At 44.5% G+C, this 20,811-nt stretch overlaps 1 protein-coding gene across 1 annotated transcript in view; it reads left to right on the forward strand.

Annotated features, from left to right (window-relative positions):
- Window positions 1-20,811, forward strand: part of TTC28 (tetratricopeptide repeat domain 28) — a 91,402-nt gene that overhangs the window by 23,446 nt on the left and 47,145 nt on the right. The window contains exons 2-4 of the mRNA XM_042828884.1: window positions 10,669-10,816; window positions 13,217-13,489; window positions 14,172-14,302. Of these exons, the coding sequence (XP_042684818.1) occupies window positions 10,669-10,816; window positions 13,217-13,489; window positions 14,172-14,302 (552 nt within the window). The remainder of the gene's footprint in view (window positions 1-10,668; window positions 10,817-13,216; window positions 13,490-14,171; window positions 14,303-20,811) is intronic.

A 20,811-nucleotide genomic window follows, 5' to 3' on the forward strand; every position in this document is an offset into this window, starting at 1 on the left:
CTGAAATAAAACATACTTTGCTGAGGCTTGGCTGTTCCTGGGCAGTTAATTCTGCAGAATCCTTGTCTCCCACTTTTCTGTCTTCTAGAGAGATGGAACCATTGTGTGTCTGAGCTGGGACTAACAAGCTGGACTTGACACCAGGATTCATTAATAATTGCACTTCTTCACTCAGAGTTCAAATGTCTCGTATTGGACTTGGGAACAGAAACAGAAATCCTCATACAAAGTTTGAGATTCAAGGAGAACCCAGTGGTCTGCTACAAACATTAAAATAAAAAATCAGGCAATTGTCTTCCCTGCCTGTGGCTTAGAAATACCGTTGTGTGGAGTGATAAACTATCCGCAGCATCAGCTCCATGGCCAACGTAAGAATTGCACAAAGGGACTGCATTAAACACGTGTGTTTCATTTGGTTTGTGTCAGAAATATTTGTTGCTAAAACCGGTCCAGGTGAGTGACTGTGGTTTTCGAAGGAGCCGTGGTTACCTTCTGTCGTAATGCTGAAAGGGAAATAGAAAGCTTACTTTCACTGGAGCTTTTCTCCCTTGGATTTTCTGTATAACTAAGAACAAAATCACTTGTCTTTTTATTACAGCTGAACCTTGCCAGAGTTGCTAGTCTTTTCAGTGACTTCATTACTTTTCCTACATAGTTGCATGATTTTAACCATATGAAAAACTGCAAGATTCAGTATTCAGCTTAGGTAAATGTCTCTGTAAGTGGGCAGCATCCTCAAACGTCTGCTGATGTTACTAAGCAATCTGCAGACAAAGAGACCTTCACTTTCCATCCTGTTTTGGGATGACTAACTAATATGGCTGTTAAAGACCTGAGCACATTCAGGGTGTCAGAATTTAAAGCAGAAATCACAAAGTAGCAGAGTTTTGTTGAATTGAAGATGGCCCAATCTAGTTCCAAATTGCTGCTGTGCAAATTATTGTCTCTGTCTTCCAGCTGTCTTGATTTTTGCTAAATCCTTTTTAATCTCAATTTACTTCATTAAATCATAGAGTGATTTGGAAACCGTAAAGATCACCCAGTTTCCAACCATCCTGCCATGGGTGAGGGACCTTTTACTAGATCAGGTTGCTCAAAACCCCATCCAGCCTGACCCTGGGAACTCCAATGTGGAGAAATATCTTCATTTCCAGAACAACCTTAGGTGGTTTTCAGAATGGATGCAGTCAAAGAGAAGATGAAATGGGTTGATCTACCAGGAATACAAGGGAAGGAGGCAAGACACGGAGCAGTTTTAGAGACAGTGAAACCAAAAGGGTCTGATCTTCTGGGCAAGAGAAAGAGTGCCTGCATTTGGAGAAAACCAGAAGTGTGGAGGTAGTTCTGGGGCTGAGCCAGGGCCCAGCTGCCCTGTGGGAGAGGAGCAGGGTCACCAGGATGTATCCTGCTGGCCATGGGGTGTCACAGGAAGGCAGTGGCAGAGTGGTTGGCCGTCTTTGGGCAAGGCCTTCTGTTGGCAGCTTCATTCTCGGCAGCCTGAGCACCGCCACAGGATTAACAGGGATTGTAGTAACATTCTTGGTCCTGGTGGTTTAGGCACCACTGCATAAGAAACAGAGTCCTCTGCAATGTCTTGGCTGTGCGTACTGTGAGTCTGAAAGATGGCTGTGCCTCCATTTTTGTATGGCAGTGCTGCTTGAGTGCATTGTCCTCGTGTGCTGCTGGAGCTGAGTGCTCCGCTGGATATGGAGCTTGCTGTGTAACTTTGTGCTGCACTGTTGCTGGAGGTGCAGATGTGCTGCTGATGCTGTCTGTTGGAGCTGCTGGCCCAGAAGGCACAGACAACAATCATAGCATTATTTATTCTTAAGTCCAAACTTCCAGATTTTGGTCATCTTCATCAGTGCACATCATTGCATGATGTTAGTTTTACTAGCTGCCTAACTGCTGACTAAAGACCTCCTGTCTTAACTGTGAATCCAGATCACCTTTGTCAGGACCGTCCAGTCCATAAGAGCTGCATTTGCTGACAGAGACTTTGAGATGTCCTTGGCTGGCTTTGCTGTGAATGCCAAGCCTTATGACAGTGGGCTGACCAGATGCTTTAATGTCTCATTTCTGGGTTTTGTTGTGGGTTTTCAGTGTGATCCACCTAAATTTGCTCAGACTGCCAGTCTGCAACATGGAGAAATGCTGATGGGGAGGGGCAGCCATTTAAGCTGCTGCTCAGATGAGGAATTCAAAGTGAGGCAATGAAACTGCATGCTGAATAGCCAAAGGAGTTGTTTTGGTGGATGCTGTCTTCTTTAGAACACAGTTTTTATTTTTCCCTATTCCTTCTTTGTACTGCTTTTCATTTGTTTTTGTTTTTGAGAACACAAATAGTAGCATATGTTTGTATATTCTTGAGTTCTGCTAAGTTTCTCAACACATTAAATGTTGTTAGAATTGGGAGGGTTGTGTGCAGATGTGCACTTGCAGATACATCTCAAATATTTACGTAATATAAATCATAGTTCAGACCTGAAATTAGATGAATAATGTTAGAAATAGTCCTGCCACTGCCCCAAACTTAACCAAGAAACACCTTACAGGTGCCACGTAATCAATTTATTCTGCCATTAAATTGCCAATAATTCTGCGCTAGGATTGGTGTTACTGCTGAGCAGCATTGGAAGGTGGCTTATCTTTTCTTTCATACCTCTTAAAACAAGTTGTGTAGCCACAAGCAGAGCAAAATGTTGTCCCTGCTGAGCTGCAGGGGAATTCTAGGTGGTGCTGCACTCGCTTCTGTGTCTGCCAACCTGAAACACTGGGCTGTATTTGGCGTTAGTGGGTTGCTTGTCTGCAGCACTTCCCTACCGCCCCGCCAGTCCTTAGTGTTGGATAAGATGTAAGAGCTGCAGGCTGTAAAGGTAGAAGGAAGGTTTGCACACCCTGTTGTTAGGGGTTAGAGACACTCTCTGAAGAGCAGGCTCTAGATTGTAGCTTGTGTTTCCAGAGCAAGCCTGGAGTAAGTAGGAAAGGAGCAACGCCACCATATGGAAAGCTGTGCTGTTGATTCTTCTGCTAACCAAAGTAAGTGAAAATTGGATTCGGTTACTAATGATTATATTTAGATCCTGTGGGAAAGTGGTTTGTGCACCTTCTCCCACTGGAGGTAGTGGAAGCATGATTCATAAGAAAAATTAAAGGCTCCTTTGGTAAACAAGGTGTGATATTTTACCTGCCCCCCATTGCTGATCGTCCTTGTAGACTCCATGGGACCTAGAGGAAATTTCCACTCTTAAATGGCATTACTTTTGTTAGAGACATCTTGGAAATGGGAAGAATATAAAGAATCTGTGCTGCAGAAACAATGTATTTGTTAGATCTCTTCCTGTTTATTTAGGGCAGGCTCTGGGGGTGGGTCAGGTGCCAGCTGAGTGTATGGACTTGGGAGGAAAATTGTCTCAATGCAGTTTTAACTGTGAAAGCAGGAGTTGAATGCATATGGACTGCAAGCAGTATTTATACATGTGCTGCATGTGTTCTGAATTAAAGCACATTCTTCCCTCTCCCCACATTCCTGAAATCCCACAGCAGAGATTTGTCCTGTATTTCTCTCTAACATTTGGCTGTAAAGCAGTTACAATGGGAGAGGAAAGATTCAACCTGGTCCCTGGCCCCAAGAAGCCATAGTGACTGTTCCCATGTTTTGCTCCTTCAGTCGTGTGCGCTGTATTCATCACATGTTGGCTTTGCTTGCCTGGAGGCTGTGAGGAGCAGCCCCCCGCAGGGTGGTTGGTACATCCCACGTGGAAGCATTCTGCAGGCTCAAGACAGGCTGGTTAAACGCATCGGAGATTATTTGTGCTATTTTCAGAGTCATCTGCTGATCTGGCAAAGCGAGGGAGCATTGTGGGAAAAGTATTTCTAAACGTTTGCCTTTTCTATCCAGACAGTTGGTTGTCCAGGGCCTGAAGCTGACGTGAACAGAAAGGTGTTTTGAATTTCCTCCCATGTGTACAATGAGAGCCTTTGTCTAAGACAGATTTTTTTTTTCAAGTTTTTCATGTTTATTTGACAGTTGTTTTCTGCTCCAAGCTCTTCTGATACCATTCCAGTTTTGTTCTTCCATCTCCGTTACCCAGTCACAAGTCATCCAGCAGCTCCTTCTGAAAGTGAGTCACTCCGGGAGCTCAAGGTTTGATGACAAAGTGACCACATGAATTCTAGTAAGGCGGGTTGGGCACAGAGCAGGCGGTTCTGTGGTATTGCCTGCAGCCCTTGCAAGGACCACCTACAGAAAGTGAGGGGTTGGGCAGAGCAAAGAGAATGAATTGGTGGAGCTGCAGGAGCCCACGGTGCCCTCAGAGGAGCCTGTCTGGCTCCCACACGAGGCTTGCAGGGCCTGCAGCATCCATCCTGGGCCACGCTGTGAGCAGCATGGGCTGCACGAGCAAGATGCCTTGCCCAGCCTTGGTGATGAAAGCCCTGATAGTCTTTGCCATCACACTCACAGTGGGCAGCGTGGATAGCCTGTTGGTATGTTGTCCTCAGCTCATCGTGTTCTTAGAGGGACTGCCCTGCTTCAGAGAGGAATTTGGGATTCCTGGTTTTCTAACAGTGACCTTAGATGGCCATGTGGCAGCGTGCTCCGATGTGCCAGCTGATGTCCCAGTAGTAACTGTTGAAGAGTATTTATTAACAGTACCGTATTTTGTCCAGCCAAAAGTAGAAATTGACTGCTTTTAGAGGAATACTTGTACCCTGGTACTAAATCTTATTCCAGAAAGATGAGCTCATGCTTCAGACTTACACGAGACCGTGGTAAGATGGGACTGAACTCCTGCAGCTGCTTTTTCTCACTAATTCTTTTAAGTGTTGCATAGGAGACATGCTTAGGATCTGAATGATTTATTGCCATAGGTTCTGCAGAGAAAAGTGGTATGAGCCCAAAGGGTTGTAGCAGAGGCTGCTCCAGATGCCAGTACAGTATGAATCTTTGCTGTGAAAGCCTACATCCGTGGTCTGAACAATTAAAATATATTTTGATCCTTATCTGGTAAGAAAAGCACTGTATTATCTGGAATTTACTGGAATTGCTTTTATTTAGCAGAATTTGGGGAAATGTAGAAATGTTACTGTGTTTTTATCTTCATCATTTGTTTGGTATTAATTATAAGCCGGTTGCTCTGCTTAGAACAGCTTTTGTGTTCAGAACACTCTTAATATCAGTCATTTCAGTGATTGCATTTGCATTCTGATCCCATTTCAGATTGCACCTGTAAAAATTTAATATCCAGGTTCAGTGACAGAGATGGAATTTGAGGAGACGAGGACCAGAAGGCTCACAGGCATGTTTGTATTTACAAAACCAGAGGGTCAGATTAGGAAGGTCTTCTTTCATTTTCTCCTCCTGTTCCTACACCAAACTTTTCCTAAAGCCACAGCAGAAAAAAAGCCCACAAAAATGATACTCTTACCATGAAAGTATGGCGTGTCCTTTCAGCACAGGACAAAAAGGCAGCTCTGAAAAAATGCAGAGGGAGTCGCATCTGAGGAAGGAGGAAGGAGCTGTTAACTTCTTGGTGGGCCCTGTGCTGGATCTCTGCAACTTCAGATCGCTGATGTTCTGTATGTTGGCTTGGTGTGTGAGCAGCCCTCATTATGGGGCCAATTTTCTGCAGGGCTTTGAAGCATCAGCTGCCAAATAAATTCTACGAGTTAATGAGAATGATTTATTTTTGTTTCCAGAGTATCGGGAATGCTTTCAATATTATTATGGATAGAAAGTGCTAATTATTCCCTTCTTGTCTCCTTTCCCAGCCTATCTCCACTTGGCTGTATGAAGTCTGTATATTGTCTGAGCTGCTGGTAGTTGCCCAGCTGACTGAAAAATGCCCATAAGAGGCTGAGATACGGCCTGGCTTCCCCAAGCAGAAGGTCTATAGGTGTATGTGCTTTCTCTTACACTAACAACCTCCCTTGCTTAGTATCAGTGACTTGATAAGATCAGCTCTTTGCTAAAGCTGCCTTTTACCTTTTAATCCTCTTCACTTCCCCGCAGGCTCCTGCTGGTTGTGCCTCTCTCTCTCACTGTTCACCAACAGATGCCCAGCACCAAGCATGGGCTCGCTGTGCAATGCCAGCCCCTGGCATGGCAGTGAGTCTGCAGGTGGAACAGCAGCAGAGAAACCATCTGTGTTTGAGGGGATGCACCCAGGGCCAAGTTTCAGCTCAGAGCAGGACTTTGCGTATGTATTGTAGGTGCTCAGATCATTCTTGCAGGTGTGCCAGAAAGATAGGTGCAGAGAGAAATGTTTAGGTTTGGTTTCACCTTACTGTAGATCAGAATGAGTTATTTCAGTGCTGGAATATAGGCCAGTGAAGGAGATTGTCTGTAATGTTAGTTTTCCCATGTTAGTCCAATGATTTCCTTCCTGATCCAGCACGAAGGAGAAGGAGCAGGATGTAGAAAGAAAAGAAATTGTTTCTTTGTTATGTGTTATTTACATTCCTCTTCTGCCTACTGCCTGAATGTGAAAGTGGAACAGCGTGTGTTAATATATGGGGCCCAAGAAGGAACATGTGTGAAGTGCAGATCATCCTTCCTGTTCTCAGTTGGTCTGTGTGTTGTGTGAGTATCTGGATGTTTTGCTGTTTGCATTCAGATGTAAGATAAGCACTTAATAATGCCATTATCTTCAGAGGTTGTAAAAAGATGTCAGTTATTGGCTTTATTAATTATGAAAGTGTGTGAGCAGTTACTGGTTCTGCTGCGTCCTTCTTTCTTCAGGCTGTTCACAGTAAAGTGAAAAAAAATCTCAAGGATTTCCAAATGGAATTGCTGAAACAAAGACATTCTGTGCTGTTTGGATAATGTGGTTCATGGATTTAAGCATTTAGTTTTAAGCCTAGCTTTCTAAAGATCTGAGGTTTATGAGATTACTCTGCTAGTCCTATTACAATTGTTCCTTAATTCGTTGACCAATTAAAAGGCATGTTGAGAAGTCAGTCTGCTTTGCTGCCGACTGTTGGTTTTTGTTACAGTTTTGTCAGCTTCGTTAGGAATGAGTAAATATGAGCTTTTCTGAATGCTTCTTGCAAAACCACAAAGTAATTGTTACCTGTTTTGTGGAAGTGGGGATGTGCAAGGAGGGAGGAAACTGGAAACAGTGAGGCAGCTGAAGGGAGGATCTGCTTCCCAAAGTGATTTTAGAAATGGGGAGCAACTGAACAGCTGACCCCTACCAGAAAGCCATCGCATGGGCTGAAGAACTCTTCTGTTCTGTGAGGTGCTTGGGTCTGTACCTTTATCCTGTTCCCCAGATCTCCTGGATCGGGCAGTGGGGTTCTTCTGTCTTCTCCAGCTGGAATTCTGTGTTACGCTGAGGTTTAATGAAGCAAGGAATTTTGGTGTAATGGGTCTGGTGCTACTTAAACAAAACGTGTCTCTACCAGAAAATCTCATTAAAAAATAGGTGGTTAACATACCAGTGAGGAAATACGAGCTGTCCGTGGGACTGTAATTCTTTCCATCTAACTGTAATCTGTTAGCTTCAAATCTGCAGGAGCCCTTGGCCTGCCTGGAGGCACACGGCTGACTCTGGATTTCACTGCATCATCCTAGTGACAGGAGCTGGAGAAAGGAGACTTCCAGATAGTACTGGATGTTGTGCCTGTCTGCTGAAATAGTGCTGCACCTGAGCTAAGGGCCTGGCAGGAGAAGTCCTGGCTGATAACTGCTTAAAATACTCTATACACATCTGTTCACGTGTGCTATTGGAGACTAGGACCGGGCTGCAGGAGGTGTGAGATGCAGTGTGACCTGGGGCACATGAGGATGTTTGACTCTTAACAGGAACTTTAATACAGACAATTTACAAACGCATGGTGTATCTTCCATGCCTGCCTATGTAAACTAGAATTTTTAGCAATAATCAGTTCTCCTGTATGTTACCCTCATCTCCATCTTTGTTCTAGTGTGTCACATTTGTTTTCTGCTGGCCATGCAGCAGATCTGTGAAAGAGAGAATTCAGGGTAATTGAATTTGCATACTCAGAACATATTGCAAATGTCCATGAGCTTTGAATAGTTAACATAATATATTCAAATAAAATATAGCTGTCAAAAGAAAATGTGAAAGCTCCTCATTTCTATTCCGGAAAGGTGAGAGACTGGGAATGACCTGAGCACTCATGCAAATTTTGCAAACTGCAGCACTGATCTGTAATTGGAGGTAATTTGCGTATTTTATGGGAAACGACCATTATTGTTGCATACAGTGATTTTTTTGTTTAGTGTGTTCAGATAGACCTTGGCTCGTGGACCTGTGTTTTCACGCAGTTCTGTTAGGTCGTGGTGGTCCTCCTGCATAGATAACTCTAGCTGCTCTGAGGCTTCTGTGTGCATTTCCTGATTGTGAAGTGGTTTTGGAGCTCTGCAGCAGTGTATCAGCAGCAGACCTCAATGCAACTGTTCATAAAGCAGTGTTTGTTACCCACTGTTGGGTTGAGTGCTGTGGTCAGGAAAGGACTGGTGCCGTTTTCCCTTAGAAATAAGCAGCTGGAGTAAAAGTTTGTGAGGTGTGATCTAATGCAACAAGGCAGAGAGTGGAAAAAATGCAAGGGAATGTTCCGTTGTCTTTGTATCATGTTGAGGATGCAGGGAGCTGCAGTCAGAAAGCACCTGCTGTTGTTTGTCCTATCCATAGCTAAACATCATCCTCTTGTTCCTTTAATCTTCTTGAGAGGAATCAATCGGCTTTTCTCACCTGGGAATCAATCAGTATGATTTTTATCATGGAGCAAACACTTGTGATCTTCATGTAGCACAATTAAATTGCTGAAGTGTATTGAGGTGTGGGAAGGTTCTGTCTGTGTCGGGGCTGGAGAGCTGCACCGTGTCTCATTCCTTCAGCTGCAGCCCTGGCTCCCTGCCCTTCCTTTCCTTTTCCTCTTCCAGAGGGTGATTCTCTCCATTTCCTGTTTGCAGATTTCTTCCCTTGATATGGAGTCTTCATTCCAATGCTAAAATAATTTGTGAATGCTTCTTTTGGAGAGGAAATAGACGCTGCAAGTGCCTTTTATTTGTTTTGTTAAAGGACTCTCGGGAGCGCAGTGTGTGCAGTGTGTGCAAAGGGTTCTGCATAAGCTGGAAACTGGAGGAGAGAGGAAAGAAGGGTTGTTTTGCAGGAGCAAAATTGGCAAAGATCTTCATTCGGTTAAGATTAATAGGCTTTTCTGTGGAGCTCTTGTTTGTATTCATACACAAACAATGTTCTGGGCTGAACTGATGCTCTGCTTTGTGTTTCTGATGTGCCACCTATACAGGTAGGATGCATTATGAGAGAAGAGTTGACAGGCTTCTGTCTTTCTGCAAAGCATGAGATGTGTGGTTCGCCTGCACGCAAAATGAAGCTCCCTTGCTGGCTGCTGTGTATTTGTGCCCTCATCCCTGATAATTGGATTAGGCAGGCATATTTGTCTTGGGTCTGTGAAACCAGCCTTGTTGGCCTGAAAGGCCCCCATCAGAGCCATGCTGCATCAACCTGCCTCTGTGATGAAGCGGTATAGAAAGTAATTAAATGATAATTCTGGGAAAAAAAGGACTTAAGAGCGTACACCATGATTGAGGTGACAGCATGCTTTGCTTGGAGAGCTCATGGTGATGGCTGCTGCACATTTATTAGTTCTTTGTATTTCCTTTGATTTAAAGCATAATGCTAGTAATCTAATTAACATTGAATTGGTTTCCAGTACAGTAGCCTGTTTGGTTCAATAAGAACACATTTATACTAAAGGTTAATGAAAAGAATTTTACTTTCATTGAATTCATTAAAAATGGTTCTACAATCAACGCTCGCTAATGGAAAAAGGATTAAATATTCATGTCTATAAATTTCTGTTGTCATTTCTGATTTTCCTTGATCTCTGCCTCCATGGGTTGGATTCTGAAAGTGTCTGCAAGTTCTAATGGAATAGCAGTTTGGATATTAGTTGAATATTTATCCTGTTTAAGTAAAAAGACCTCCACATGTGTATGCTGAATGTACTGTAAGCACAGGTTTCTAGTGCACATGGGGACAGATGATACTTCCAGTAATTGCAGTAAGGGCTCTTGCAGTCAGGAAGGGAGTGACTTTTTACATGGTCTGATAGTGGTAGGATGTGGGGGAGTGACTTCAAACTAAAAGAAGAGAGAATGAGGTTGGATGTGAGGAAGCAATTCTTTGCTCAGAGGGCAGTGAGGCCCTGGCAGTGCTGCCCAGAGCTGTGGTGCCCCATCCCTGGAGGAGCCCGAGGCCATGGATGGGCAGCCTGAGCTGGGGGCAGCCAGCACACGGCAGGGGATCTCTGAGCTCCCCTCCAACCTGTAATTATACAGGAACGCAATACTGGGAGCCAATCTTAAAGAGTAGTTCTTAAAGCACTTTTTAATGTAGTGTAACCTTTTCTCTTCTGTTGTGCATCGTAAACATCAAGTGCTGACCCCCCTTAGCACTTCAGAGGTCTCACAAAGGCTGAGGTACTCACACATGATGGAAATAAATGACCAAGCTGTGACGCTGGGTTTTTCTGATGGTAGATTTCTTTGTCATGACCAAAGAAACCTTAATGAGATGGCATAGCCCAGCGTACACCAATGTGAGATGGCCCACGGATGGGATGTTTGTGACTTGTAGCAGTGAATTGACTGGCATTTCTTCCCTGTTTTTGCAGGCATACTTCCGACAGGGCGTAGCCCTTCAGTACCTGGGTCGCCATGCAGATGCACTGGCAGCGTTTGCGTCGGGGCTGGCGCAGGATCCCAAAAGCCTGCAGCTCCTGGTCGGCATGGTCGAGGCCGCCATGAAGTCTCCCATGCGAGGTAAGTGCCGGTGCAGATCAGTGCAGATGGAGAGATGTGTGCTGCTGTGGCCCTGGCTTTGTTTTCACTTGAAACAGTTTGCCATGATGCTCTGATGCTTGGCCATTGGGCACAGAGAGTCTGAAATGCTGAGGGCCACAGTTTGCCCAGAAGAGCGTTCAAGCGGCTTTTCCACTGTAATAATGTTTTTCAAAGCACAGTGTTCCAGGAGGCAAAAATCTGTTCTGCTGGTTCACTTGTATTTGGGAAGAACCTTGACGTAATGAGGAGCTTGAGGTGGTTTTAGCTGTAGACTGCTTTGCTTCCCTTTCGTAATTGTCCTTGTTTTAGAGGAAGGTGGGAGTGTCCTCTTCATTCCATTTCTCTGTTGCTCTGTTTCTTTTGCAAGCTCTTTGTTGTTGTGTGCTAGCCGTATTTCCTGAGGGGGAGCGTGACAATTCCTATCCTCAGCAGTGCATCCCCAGGGCTTGGGGGTCAAGAAGTGCTGAAATGAAAGAATATTCCCTTCAGTGTTTTATTTTTTTTACAGTGTTTTGTTTTTTTTTTCCCATTCTTCAAATTGAATTCATTTATTATTCTCCATCCTGTATAGCAGTTAATATGTGAGGCTAATTTCATTTGGTACCCAAAGGTACTGTGGCTGCTGCTTAGAATGCAGGTGACACAGTATTTCTGTGTAAGCATTCTCCAGATTAACTAGATGATCTTACTGTCCCATCATAGTGCAGCTGTGTATCTGTATTGCTGCTCCCTACTGTGCTTCTTGGTGTTGCTGCTTGCCAGTTGTTATCTTCCCACCGAGTATTTTGGCAGATTTTAAATTAGCTCTGCTTATAAAGTATTAGTTTTCATTTGAGTGTGTATGTATGCTGTACTACTGTAATGAATATTCAGGGTCTTAGTCCCACTCAGCTGGGCATTGTGTGTGCAGGCACTTACATATTTGTTATGTTTCATTCTGCCCCCTTCACAAGAGCTTGCTGCCTGGGAGGGGCACCTGTTCAGGTGTTACGGGGTGAAACCTGTCCCTTGAAATTTGAATCCACAGGATGATTACTTGGAGCTATGGTTAGATTGATGTGAGTGGTATCTTCCTGAGAAAGAAGAGGAGCAGCTGCGAAGGCAAGAGTTATAAGTATTAGTGATGTGCTAAAGATTATTAAGTGCAGACCCTGAGGGATCCAGGAAGCATAGCTTCACAGTGTGTAGAGGAAGCTCAAACTCTTTTGCACAGTCAATGAATCAATGTTGCTACATCTTTCATGTGGTTGTGGTTATGTCTCTTCCCTCACCATTCGCTGCAAGAGATGTGATGGCCTCCATGTCTGCCCTTCCATTACCATGCTAGCCCTCCCTGTCCCACTTGACTTCAGAGTAACCAGGAGCTCTTCCCTCTCTTCCCCTATGTTTGCCTGCATTACCTAGCTAGAATTATAAGCTCAGGAGCTGAATTTATACCTGCTCTTGCAGTGTTGTGCCTGTTAACTGGGCTCTATCAGCAACAGTTAATCTTGTGTGCTGGTGGCACGTTACAGGATTTCTGTCCTCTTACGTCTGCTTTTAATCCTAGAATCTGGATTGCATCTGTTGCAATCTTCAGGCAAGTGTTTGCATCTTCAGGCAAGTGTTAAGTATCTGTTGTTTTCTTAATATGCATAGTGAATGTAGAGAGGCAGAGCTGATGAAAACAGGAAGCAAATGGCTTCCTGAGCTTGCTGTGGTAATGTTGATTCAGGTGAGATCATCTAATCCAGAAATCTTATTTAGTCATAAATTTTGAAAATGTAACTCAGTGTGATCGGTGGGGTGCAGCACAGCACATGGAACAGGAGTCCTGTTACACTGATGTCCTTCCTGAAACATGCAGCCACGATGTTTAATCATGCGCCTGATAAAAGCAGTTAGACCCATTATCACTAGTCTGTCAGGTGTGGTGCTCTTGTTCTGCAGGTGTACCTTTGGTCACCTCTGTTAGTGCATGTTGTGAGCTGTGGTATCTGAACAGATTTTTTAAATGACCAGCTGAAGGAGCAGCAACTACAGTGCTTAAATACTCTGCTGACAGCCCATTTCTAATCTCCTTTGAAACCTCAGGTGTTCTCTGTATTCTTTCTGCCATTAGACCAGCTTTCATATTGTAGGATGAGACTGATCTGAGTTCTTGTGCTGTCTTCCTGAAGTGCTTTTTGATCTGACCTGTCTCGTTTTGCTTGTACTGGCTATTAGATGATGTATTTGAGCCCTGAATTCCTGCAATAAATTTTAGTTTGATTTGAGCAGTTTGGCTCTTAACTCATTGTGTCATTTGGTTAACAGAAATGAGGATGAAGTGTTAGGCTGATTTCTGGATGCAAATAACTTAGTTTTTTGAGTAACTCTTCTTCCTTTCTTGTATTTTAGAGTCCCTGGAGCCAACCTATCAACAATTGCAGAAGATGAAGCTGGACAAGAGCCCCTTTGTTGTGGTGTCTGTGATTGGCCAGGAACTTCTGACTGCAGGCCATCACGGGGCCTCTGTGGTTGTACTGGAAGCTGCCCTGAAGATTGGCACTTGCAGCCTAAAGCTGCGGGGATCGGTGTTCTCTGCACTGAGCAGTGCTTACTGGTCCCTTGGGAACACAGAGAAGAGCACCGGATACATGCAGCAGGACTTGGACGTAGCCAAGACTTTAGGTAGAGTCCTCATCTTGGTCATTTGAGTGCTGGATTGGTGCAGATGGAACAAATTGATAGTCGTGTGAATGGTCAGCATCTCTGTGTAACACTCAGGTGTGGATGATCACTGAACATGCTAAGGTTTTACAGGGTTCTCTACTGTCCTGTGCATGGCGATAGGTCTTACCTTCTGTGGAGAAGTGCTCAAAGCCTAAAATGAGCCTTAAGTAAAGCAGTCTTTTTTTTCCTCCTTTTTTTCCCAAAAATTAGATAGAAAAAGGCAGTCAGAGTTTCTGAGGCTCAGAAGGCAGCAATAAAGGTACTTTGTTTCTGAGCTGAGCTGCAGAATTGTTTTCTGGAGAAAGCTGGCATGCTCGTTATTTCCTTTAAGCCTAAACCACTCATTTGTTTCCACAAAGAGATTGCTGATGTTGAACAAGGAATAAACATGGAAGGTTGGGAGCTGCCAGGTGTTAGGCCAAAGAGAAAATCAACATCATTCTAAAAGTAGATTGAGGGTTATTGTAGAAGTTTTGAAGGCCAGGGAAGAGGATGAGGTTTGGCTGTGCAGTGAAAACGAGGGTAAATTTGTTCTGATCTTGGCTCTCACATTGGAGTTTCACTGCAGTGTGTTCTGGTCTTTCTGCTGGGCTCTTCTGGTGACTCCTTGTTAGCTGACCTTTGTTTTGTTGTGACTCAGGTGACCAGACGGGAGAATGCCGAGCTCATGGGAATCTGGGCTCCGCATTCTTCTCCAAAGGAAATTATCGGGAGGCCCTCACAAACCACAGACATCAGCTGGTGCTTGCCATGAAACTCAAGGACAGAGAGGTAGGAAGATTATTTAATAAACCATAGTCTGGATCGGAGCTGCATGGTTTTCTGAAAAAGATGCCATCGTGTCTTAAAGCCTTATCTGTCTGCTTTGCTATTCAGAGAATTTTTAAGCTCTGTAATTTCTTTTCCCAGCCTCTCACTTTTTGTAATGGAAATGGCATGTTCTGTTAGATACAGTATCTGTGTTCAGGTGGCATGTGGTTTGGTTGGCACTTGTCTGCCCCTCCTTTTACTAGAGGAGACAATCCACTGACAGAGCAAGTCGTTCTGCCTCTCTTCCTGCCCACTGCCCATAGTCTCCCAGTAAAGACCTCCTGAGTAGGCATCAATACAACATCTCTGCTGTTGAGCACTGGGTGTCATCAGCTCTCACTTCCATGAGGTGTATATGCTGCTGATTTGAACTCTGTTAGGGTGCATCTTGTGTTGTGTCTTTTCCAGGCAAGTAACGAGCTGGGTCCCTGCCCTAAAAATTCACAGTCTGCCTAAAATGTGGTTTGTTTATAAAGTACTGAAAAGAAAAATAATCCATGCAAACCTTAAAATACAGAGTTGTGTAAAGTGTAGGTGTTGTTTGGACTGAATCTGATTTGTCTTTACCGTTTACCGTTCAGCTCTCCAAGTGTTTTGCCAGGCTTCCTGCCAGTCCAGAAAGCATGGACTGAAGAGTCTGTCCCAAGAGATTTCCACAGAAGGGTCACTATAAGGACAGAGCCATAATTTCAGTGCGGATTACAGAAACAAAAGATTTCTTTTCCTCCTCCAGTGGGTTCCCCTCTGCTGTGAGTGGGAAAGCGTGTGGGTTGCATGGCAGAGGAGGAGAGGCTGGCAGCAGCAGGGCAGGTGTGTGTGCTCACTGTATGTGAGTGGTTTTGGGGAGACAGAAAACTGGGGAACAGGTTTCCCATTGAGGACTTATTGAGAAAATCTATTTCAAGTAGTTCAGTGCTTGCTGAAGTTTTATTTTACAATTTAAATAGCAAGTGAACCTTGACATGCTGCATCTTTCTGTAGTTTCTGAAAGGACTGTGACTGGGGGAGGAACCTGCTAGGCATTTTTGTGGTTGCTTTACCAGCTGGAAGACCTCATGAATCGCTCCTGATTTTCCTATTACTATTCGTGCAAGACAGAGGAGCTGTTGCTCATCGTTGTTTTTCTATTTTTCTTGGTTAGGAATCCCTGTTCTTGCTAAGAGTCAAATCTGTGTAGCTGTTCCTACGCCGTGCTGTTTCTCTAGGCAGCAGGCACCCCTCCCCCAGTGCAGGGGGGGAGGCTGAGGAAGGAAATTGCAGGAAGCTGCCGGGAATTGCTGAGAGCACAGCAGCCTGCCTGCACTGAGCCCCTGAAATGGCCCAGGGAAGCACGTGCTGATCAGTTCTGCTGACTTCAGGCTGCTGATCTAAACAGATCCCAACAGTCGATCTGGGAGGAATCCAGATAATGAAGTCTAATCATGATAGCTCTTAGTTTATAAACTGACACATCTGGGCACGTAATTAACAGTTATTGACAACAAATGACTGCTTGGTTTAGAAAGAAAGCTGAGCTTCTTGGATTTCCTGTAAGGATGTAACCACAGGAAATTAATTTGGCGCTTTCTTATGACATCATTTTGACCACAGAGCTTCCTCTGAACAGAAAGCTGTTTTTCTTGGCCTCCTTTGCAGACATTTTTATAATGCAAATACTATAAAGTTGCAGTAGTGCTGATGTGAATTCCACCAGAAGGGAATTTGGTGTGCAACTGAAATGAGGTAATTGTTTTACCTCCAATTGTCCAGAGAATTGGCTTAAAAGGTAAAAAATGCTCCTTTGTATGTGAGGCTGCTGTCCTCAGAGGGAGCGTTGGGTTCCGAGGCTGCTGAAGCAAATGGCTGTACCAGAGGCTTCTGCTGGGTCAAGTAGCCCATAAACTCAGGAGGAATTAGCAGAGGTTCTGGCTGCAACATTCAGGTGGCTCCTCCTCCACACAGGCCTTCAGAAGGGCAGCTTTGTCACCTGGCTGGGGGAATCATCTCAGCTGCTCAGATGGACTGAAGATTTAGGGTTTTTTCTCCCTGGCACAGGGAGTCTGCACAGCTCCTTTAACGAGCGCCGTGTCATCCCAAGCACAATCCCTGTGTCCAGACATGGCATCCTTTCTTTACAGCCACAGTGTGGAAGAAAAGTTCAGGCTGGCTTCTGATACTTCTGCACACAGAGAGAATGGAGCAAAAATATCTAGGATTTGACATACCTGCAGTGTCTTCAAGAGAAACCTTGGGATGTCGATATCTTGGCCTGTGCTGTTGAGCAAAAAGACTAGTTTTTGGTAATACTGTAATGGACACTATGAAGTAGCCATCTCCAGAGTGTCATTTCACTGTGTCATTTTTTGTTGACCTGTAGTGGCTGATCAAGAAACTCAGATAAGCTAGTTCTTTGAGATCTTTATTTTGAGAGAGAGAGTTAGAATAGCACATAGAAGAGTGTAGTTGAGTCAGGAACCTGGAACTGTTAAGGGATCTGGTCTTTCTTTCCATGTGTTCTTTGAGTTCCTGTTGAACAGATGATCCAGTATTGTGGTCAGTGGGATACTGTGCTACGAGGATGGCAGCAGGAGGTGCAGGTAGAAGAAAGGAAGGTCGTCAGGAGCACGTAGAAGGACAGTTGCCTCTCTTCTGATGGTGAATGCAGGAGTTGAACTCCTGAGCAGGTTATGGAAATTACAGCACAGTTTGGTAGTTGTGATTTAACCTGGCAGGTGGCCCAGCACCGTGCAGTCATTCACTCATTTCCCCCCCCTCCCTGTGGAATGGGGACAAGAATTTAAAAAAAAAGAAGAAAAAAAAAAAGCAGAACTCATAGGTTGAGATCAAACTATTTTCTAAGATAAAGAAAAGGATAATAGTTATCACTATACATGTATGTATGTATATGTGTGTGTATAACAAGTGCACAAGCAATTGCTCACCACCCTCTGACCAGTGCCCAGCTGGCCCCATGAGCAGCGGAAGAGAAGAGGAATAACCCCCACCCCCTTCAAAACTCCTCCTGCATGATGCCATGTGATATGGAATATCGCTTTGGCCAGTTTGGGTCAGCTGTCCTAGTTCTGTTCCCTTCCATCTCCTTGGGCTCCTTGCTGAGAACAACCTTGTTTCTGTGCAGTGCAGCCTGGCAGCAGCTATAAACATCAGTGTGTTATCAACATTGGCTTTCCCCTAGAAGCAGAAACACAGCATCATGCCAGGTACTCCAAAGAAAACAACTCCATCCCAGCTGAAGCTAAGGTCTGTCGTTTGTCTGTGAAGATGAAACGGGGCAGATTTCAGCGTGGGCTGTCTTGGCCTGCTGCAGACTCTGGGATTGTACTTAAGAATCCCAGTGAAGTGAAGTCTGTGCAGTGTTCTCCCCTGTACTGGCTGAAGCAAAGCTGCTGTGCATGCGGCTGTCCACGTTTCAGCCATGCCACTTGGCAGCATGGATACTGATGGGCTGTTCCTTTACAGCCCCAGGTAAATAGCATAAAGTTTGACCGTACCTTCCTAAGTGAGCACAGCTCATTTGAACACTGAAGAGCCACCAGGACTGATGGCCAGCAGCTCTGTGTTTGTGTGTGTTATGGAGCACATCTTTGGGCAGATCCATTGGCATTAGCTCCAATTAAGACTTGTGTGCAGTGATGGAAATGCAACACTGTTAGGCTGGTGGGGCCCCTAGGCATAGGCTTTTCTTTTTCTTGTTCAGAGCCAGCTGCAGGCTGTTCTCGTGTAACCATTTCTGTCCTGAAATGATGGCATAGAGTTTGATGCAGGGGCTAGAACTCCTAAATAAGGACAAAAAGATGTGCTTTCTAAGCCAACCCTCTGTTGTGGAATGGAATGTTGACTTTGTTTCCTTGCTGCTGGAACATGCGTGGGTAAAGAGATAAAGCTGTATCCTGCACCAGCAATAGTCTTGCATTCCTGTGACATATTTCATACTTTGTATTATAAAAATGTCAGTGCACATTGTCTGTTCATTAATGTGCCAAGGAAAATACATACTGGCAGATTGGGCTGTTGCCCTTTTTTCCAGTTTTTACACAGCACGCATGAAAGGGCAGGGAGTTTTACACTGAGAGATACCCTAAACCAGCAGCCAAGGTAGTCTTTGTGTGGGAGGAAGAGTGACAGATTGTATTAAGAGGGAAGACCAGGGTTATGTTGTTTCAGCTCATCGTCTTTACATGTCACAGAAGCTGGCTGCGAGGAGCATAAGAAGCTTGCAGGCTGGGAGTTTTTCCTCAGAGACAGCTAAAGCCTGCAGTTATATTTGTACAGTACTTCTATCAGAAGAGTTATTTTTCTGCACCAAAAGAGATGCAATAGGGAAAGACTTGAAGCTGAATGTATTTAGGCTAGAAATAAGATCAAAAGTTGTAATGGTGAAGGTAATCAGATGTTGGCAGACTTTGTATCGCTTGGAGACATTAAGTCAGAGCTAGTTGTCTGTTCAGTGCACAGAAAAAAGCTGTGACCTTATTAAAGGAACCACTGTAAAATGTTGTAGTCTAAGCTATCTGGAAGCTGCAATGAGGTCACCTCTGCTCTGTGGATACCGAGTCAGAAATCACTGAAGATTAAATATCCAGAGCAGGTTTCACCTGTGACAGCATGGAGAAGTACCAGTAACTGAAGACAGCTCCACAAGGAATAAAGCAAATTGCTGGTGCTTCGTGGAGAGATTGTGGGGCAGAAGATTGGATGCAGTAATTGTTTTAAGGTCCAGGTAAAAGATAAACCGTAACAAATTCCCGTGTCATTGTATAAATTGCTTTGTGTGTGTTAGCAGGATGGAGCAGAGTTGCAAAGCAAGGTAAATAATTAATTAAATAATTAAGCTATTATTTAGCATGACTTAGGGTTGAACTTGACGTTGAAATGGTCATATTCCAGGAAACGCAGGTGGTGCATTTCATTTCCTAGACTGCCTGTTACCTGATCAATGCAAGATGTTACTAGGGATGAGGAGGAGTGTTAAAGGGTCATTTGTCATTTAAGCACCTGAAGGTGCCAGAGAAGCCGTGCCCTTCAAATCACACCATGTAGAAGTAGATTCTTTCTTCGGACTCATTAACCTGCTTCCTGAGCATTGGGCTCTGCTGGTGGTGAGTACTGAGTCTGACTGTGCAGGTGTTGGTTTTCACACAAAATTTAGGTTTGTGCTCTTGCCTGCTTCCTTGCAAAGGCAGTAGGAAGCTCAGAGTTCATTTTGCTACCTCGTGGTAAAGCAATTTGTAATGCCTTACCACTGATGGGATTTATAAGGTAGCTAATGCATGTCAGTTATCTTGTGGTACAAATCTGGCCATTTTTAGTAACAGAGATACAGCTTGTTGTGCCTGTACTGTATTTATGAAGTAAATAATTTGTTTTAAGCACTGAGTAACATAATCATGTGCAAGTCATCATGTAATCCATGCAGCATGTGTTGATGTCACACCATGAGTTATGATTTAGACAAGGAGAATGTAAATGATTGGAGGGAAAAAGTAAATTTGCTGGCTTTTGCTGCCTGTGTCAGCTGCTGTCCCAAGGTTCGTCTTCATCTCTAACTAGTAGCAGATAGGCAGAGTTTCCTTGTATTGCCAAATTCAGTACAGCCATTACTTGCTTCTGCATAGTTGAATTGGAGCCAGCCACGGGTGATCTCTCACGATGGGTTGCAGTGGCTGTTTCTAATGACAATACCTGTGTTCACTCCAAGTAATATGATTTGGAAAACTGCTGTTTCAGAAGATTACATTTTGGAAGCTGTGAGGACTGATAGGCAACAACTGATGGGGAAAGGGAGCTGTGGGTCCAGGTGTTTGTGCTGAGCTGTAGAGCCCTGCCTCAGGCTGGTCGTGCCCTCGCGTTGTACGAGAGCTCTGCCCTGCAGAGACCACCAACACCACAAAGTCTCCACAGCGCGATGGCTCTGTTCTCTCTTGGGCAGTCAGACGCCTTCTATTACAGCCCTGCATTTAAAAATAGCAGAGCAATGAGGCAAAATCATAAACTAACCATAATAAAATTAGTGCTTGTGTGAAAGTGCATTGCCAGCGCTGAGCTTTTGGGAAGCGCAGTGTTGCCAACAAGCCGCTGGGTGCTGGCAGCTCCTGTGCGGTGTGTTGTGAGCTGAGCAGGCCGTTCAGGAGAGAGGTTTTGAAGGTTTCCCCCACCTCCCCTCAAGGGAAGCTGTTTCTGGAAGGACTGCCCTCCTGTCACCAGCCATGTGCTTCCATGGCTGTTTCTAAATGGTGTGGACCTTGCAGTCTACTGGAGGGGAGAGCTTGAGTGCAGTGAAGGTTTGTGTGATTTTAAGAACTGAAGAGAGAGAGCGATGGTGTTGGAAGTCAAACTGTTGGGCTGTGGCTCTCGCCGCAGAAGCTGTTTGCTTTGTAGTGTGCCTCAGAACAGCATAAAACATCAATGAATCATTGCTTGAGAGACCTTGGATCGCTTCGACATTTAAAAAGTGTGTTAATACACACAGC

The sequence above is a fragment of the Centrocercus urophasianus genome, unplaced genomic scaffold, assembly GCF_019232065.1.
Source record: "Centrocercus urophasianus isolate 14NV4802_14NV808 unplaced genomic scaffold, USGS_Curo_1.0 seq_30, whole genome shotgun sequence".
NCBI classification, from domain to species: Eukaryota; Metazoa; Chordata; class Aves; order Galliformes; family Phasianidae; genus Centrocercus; species Centrocercus urophasianus.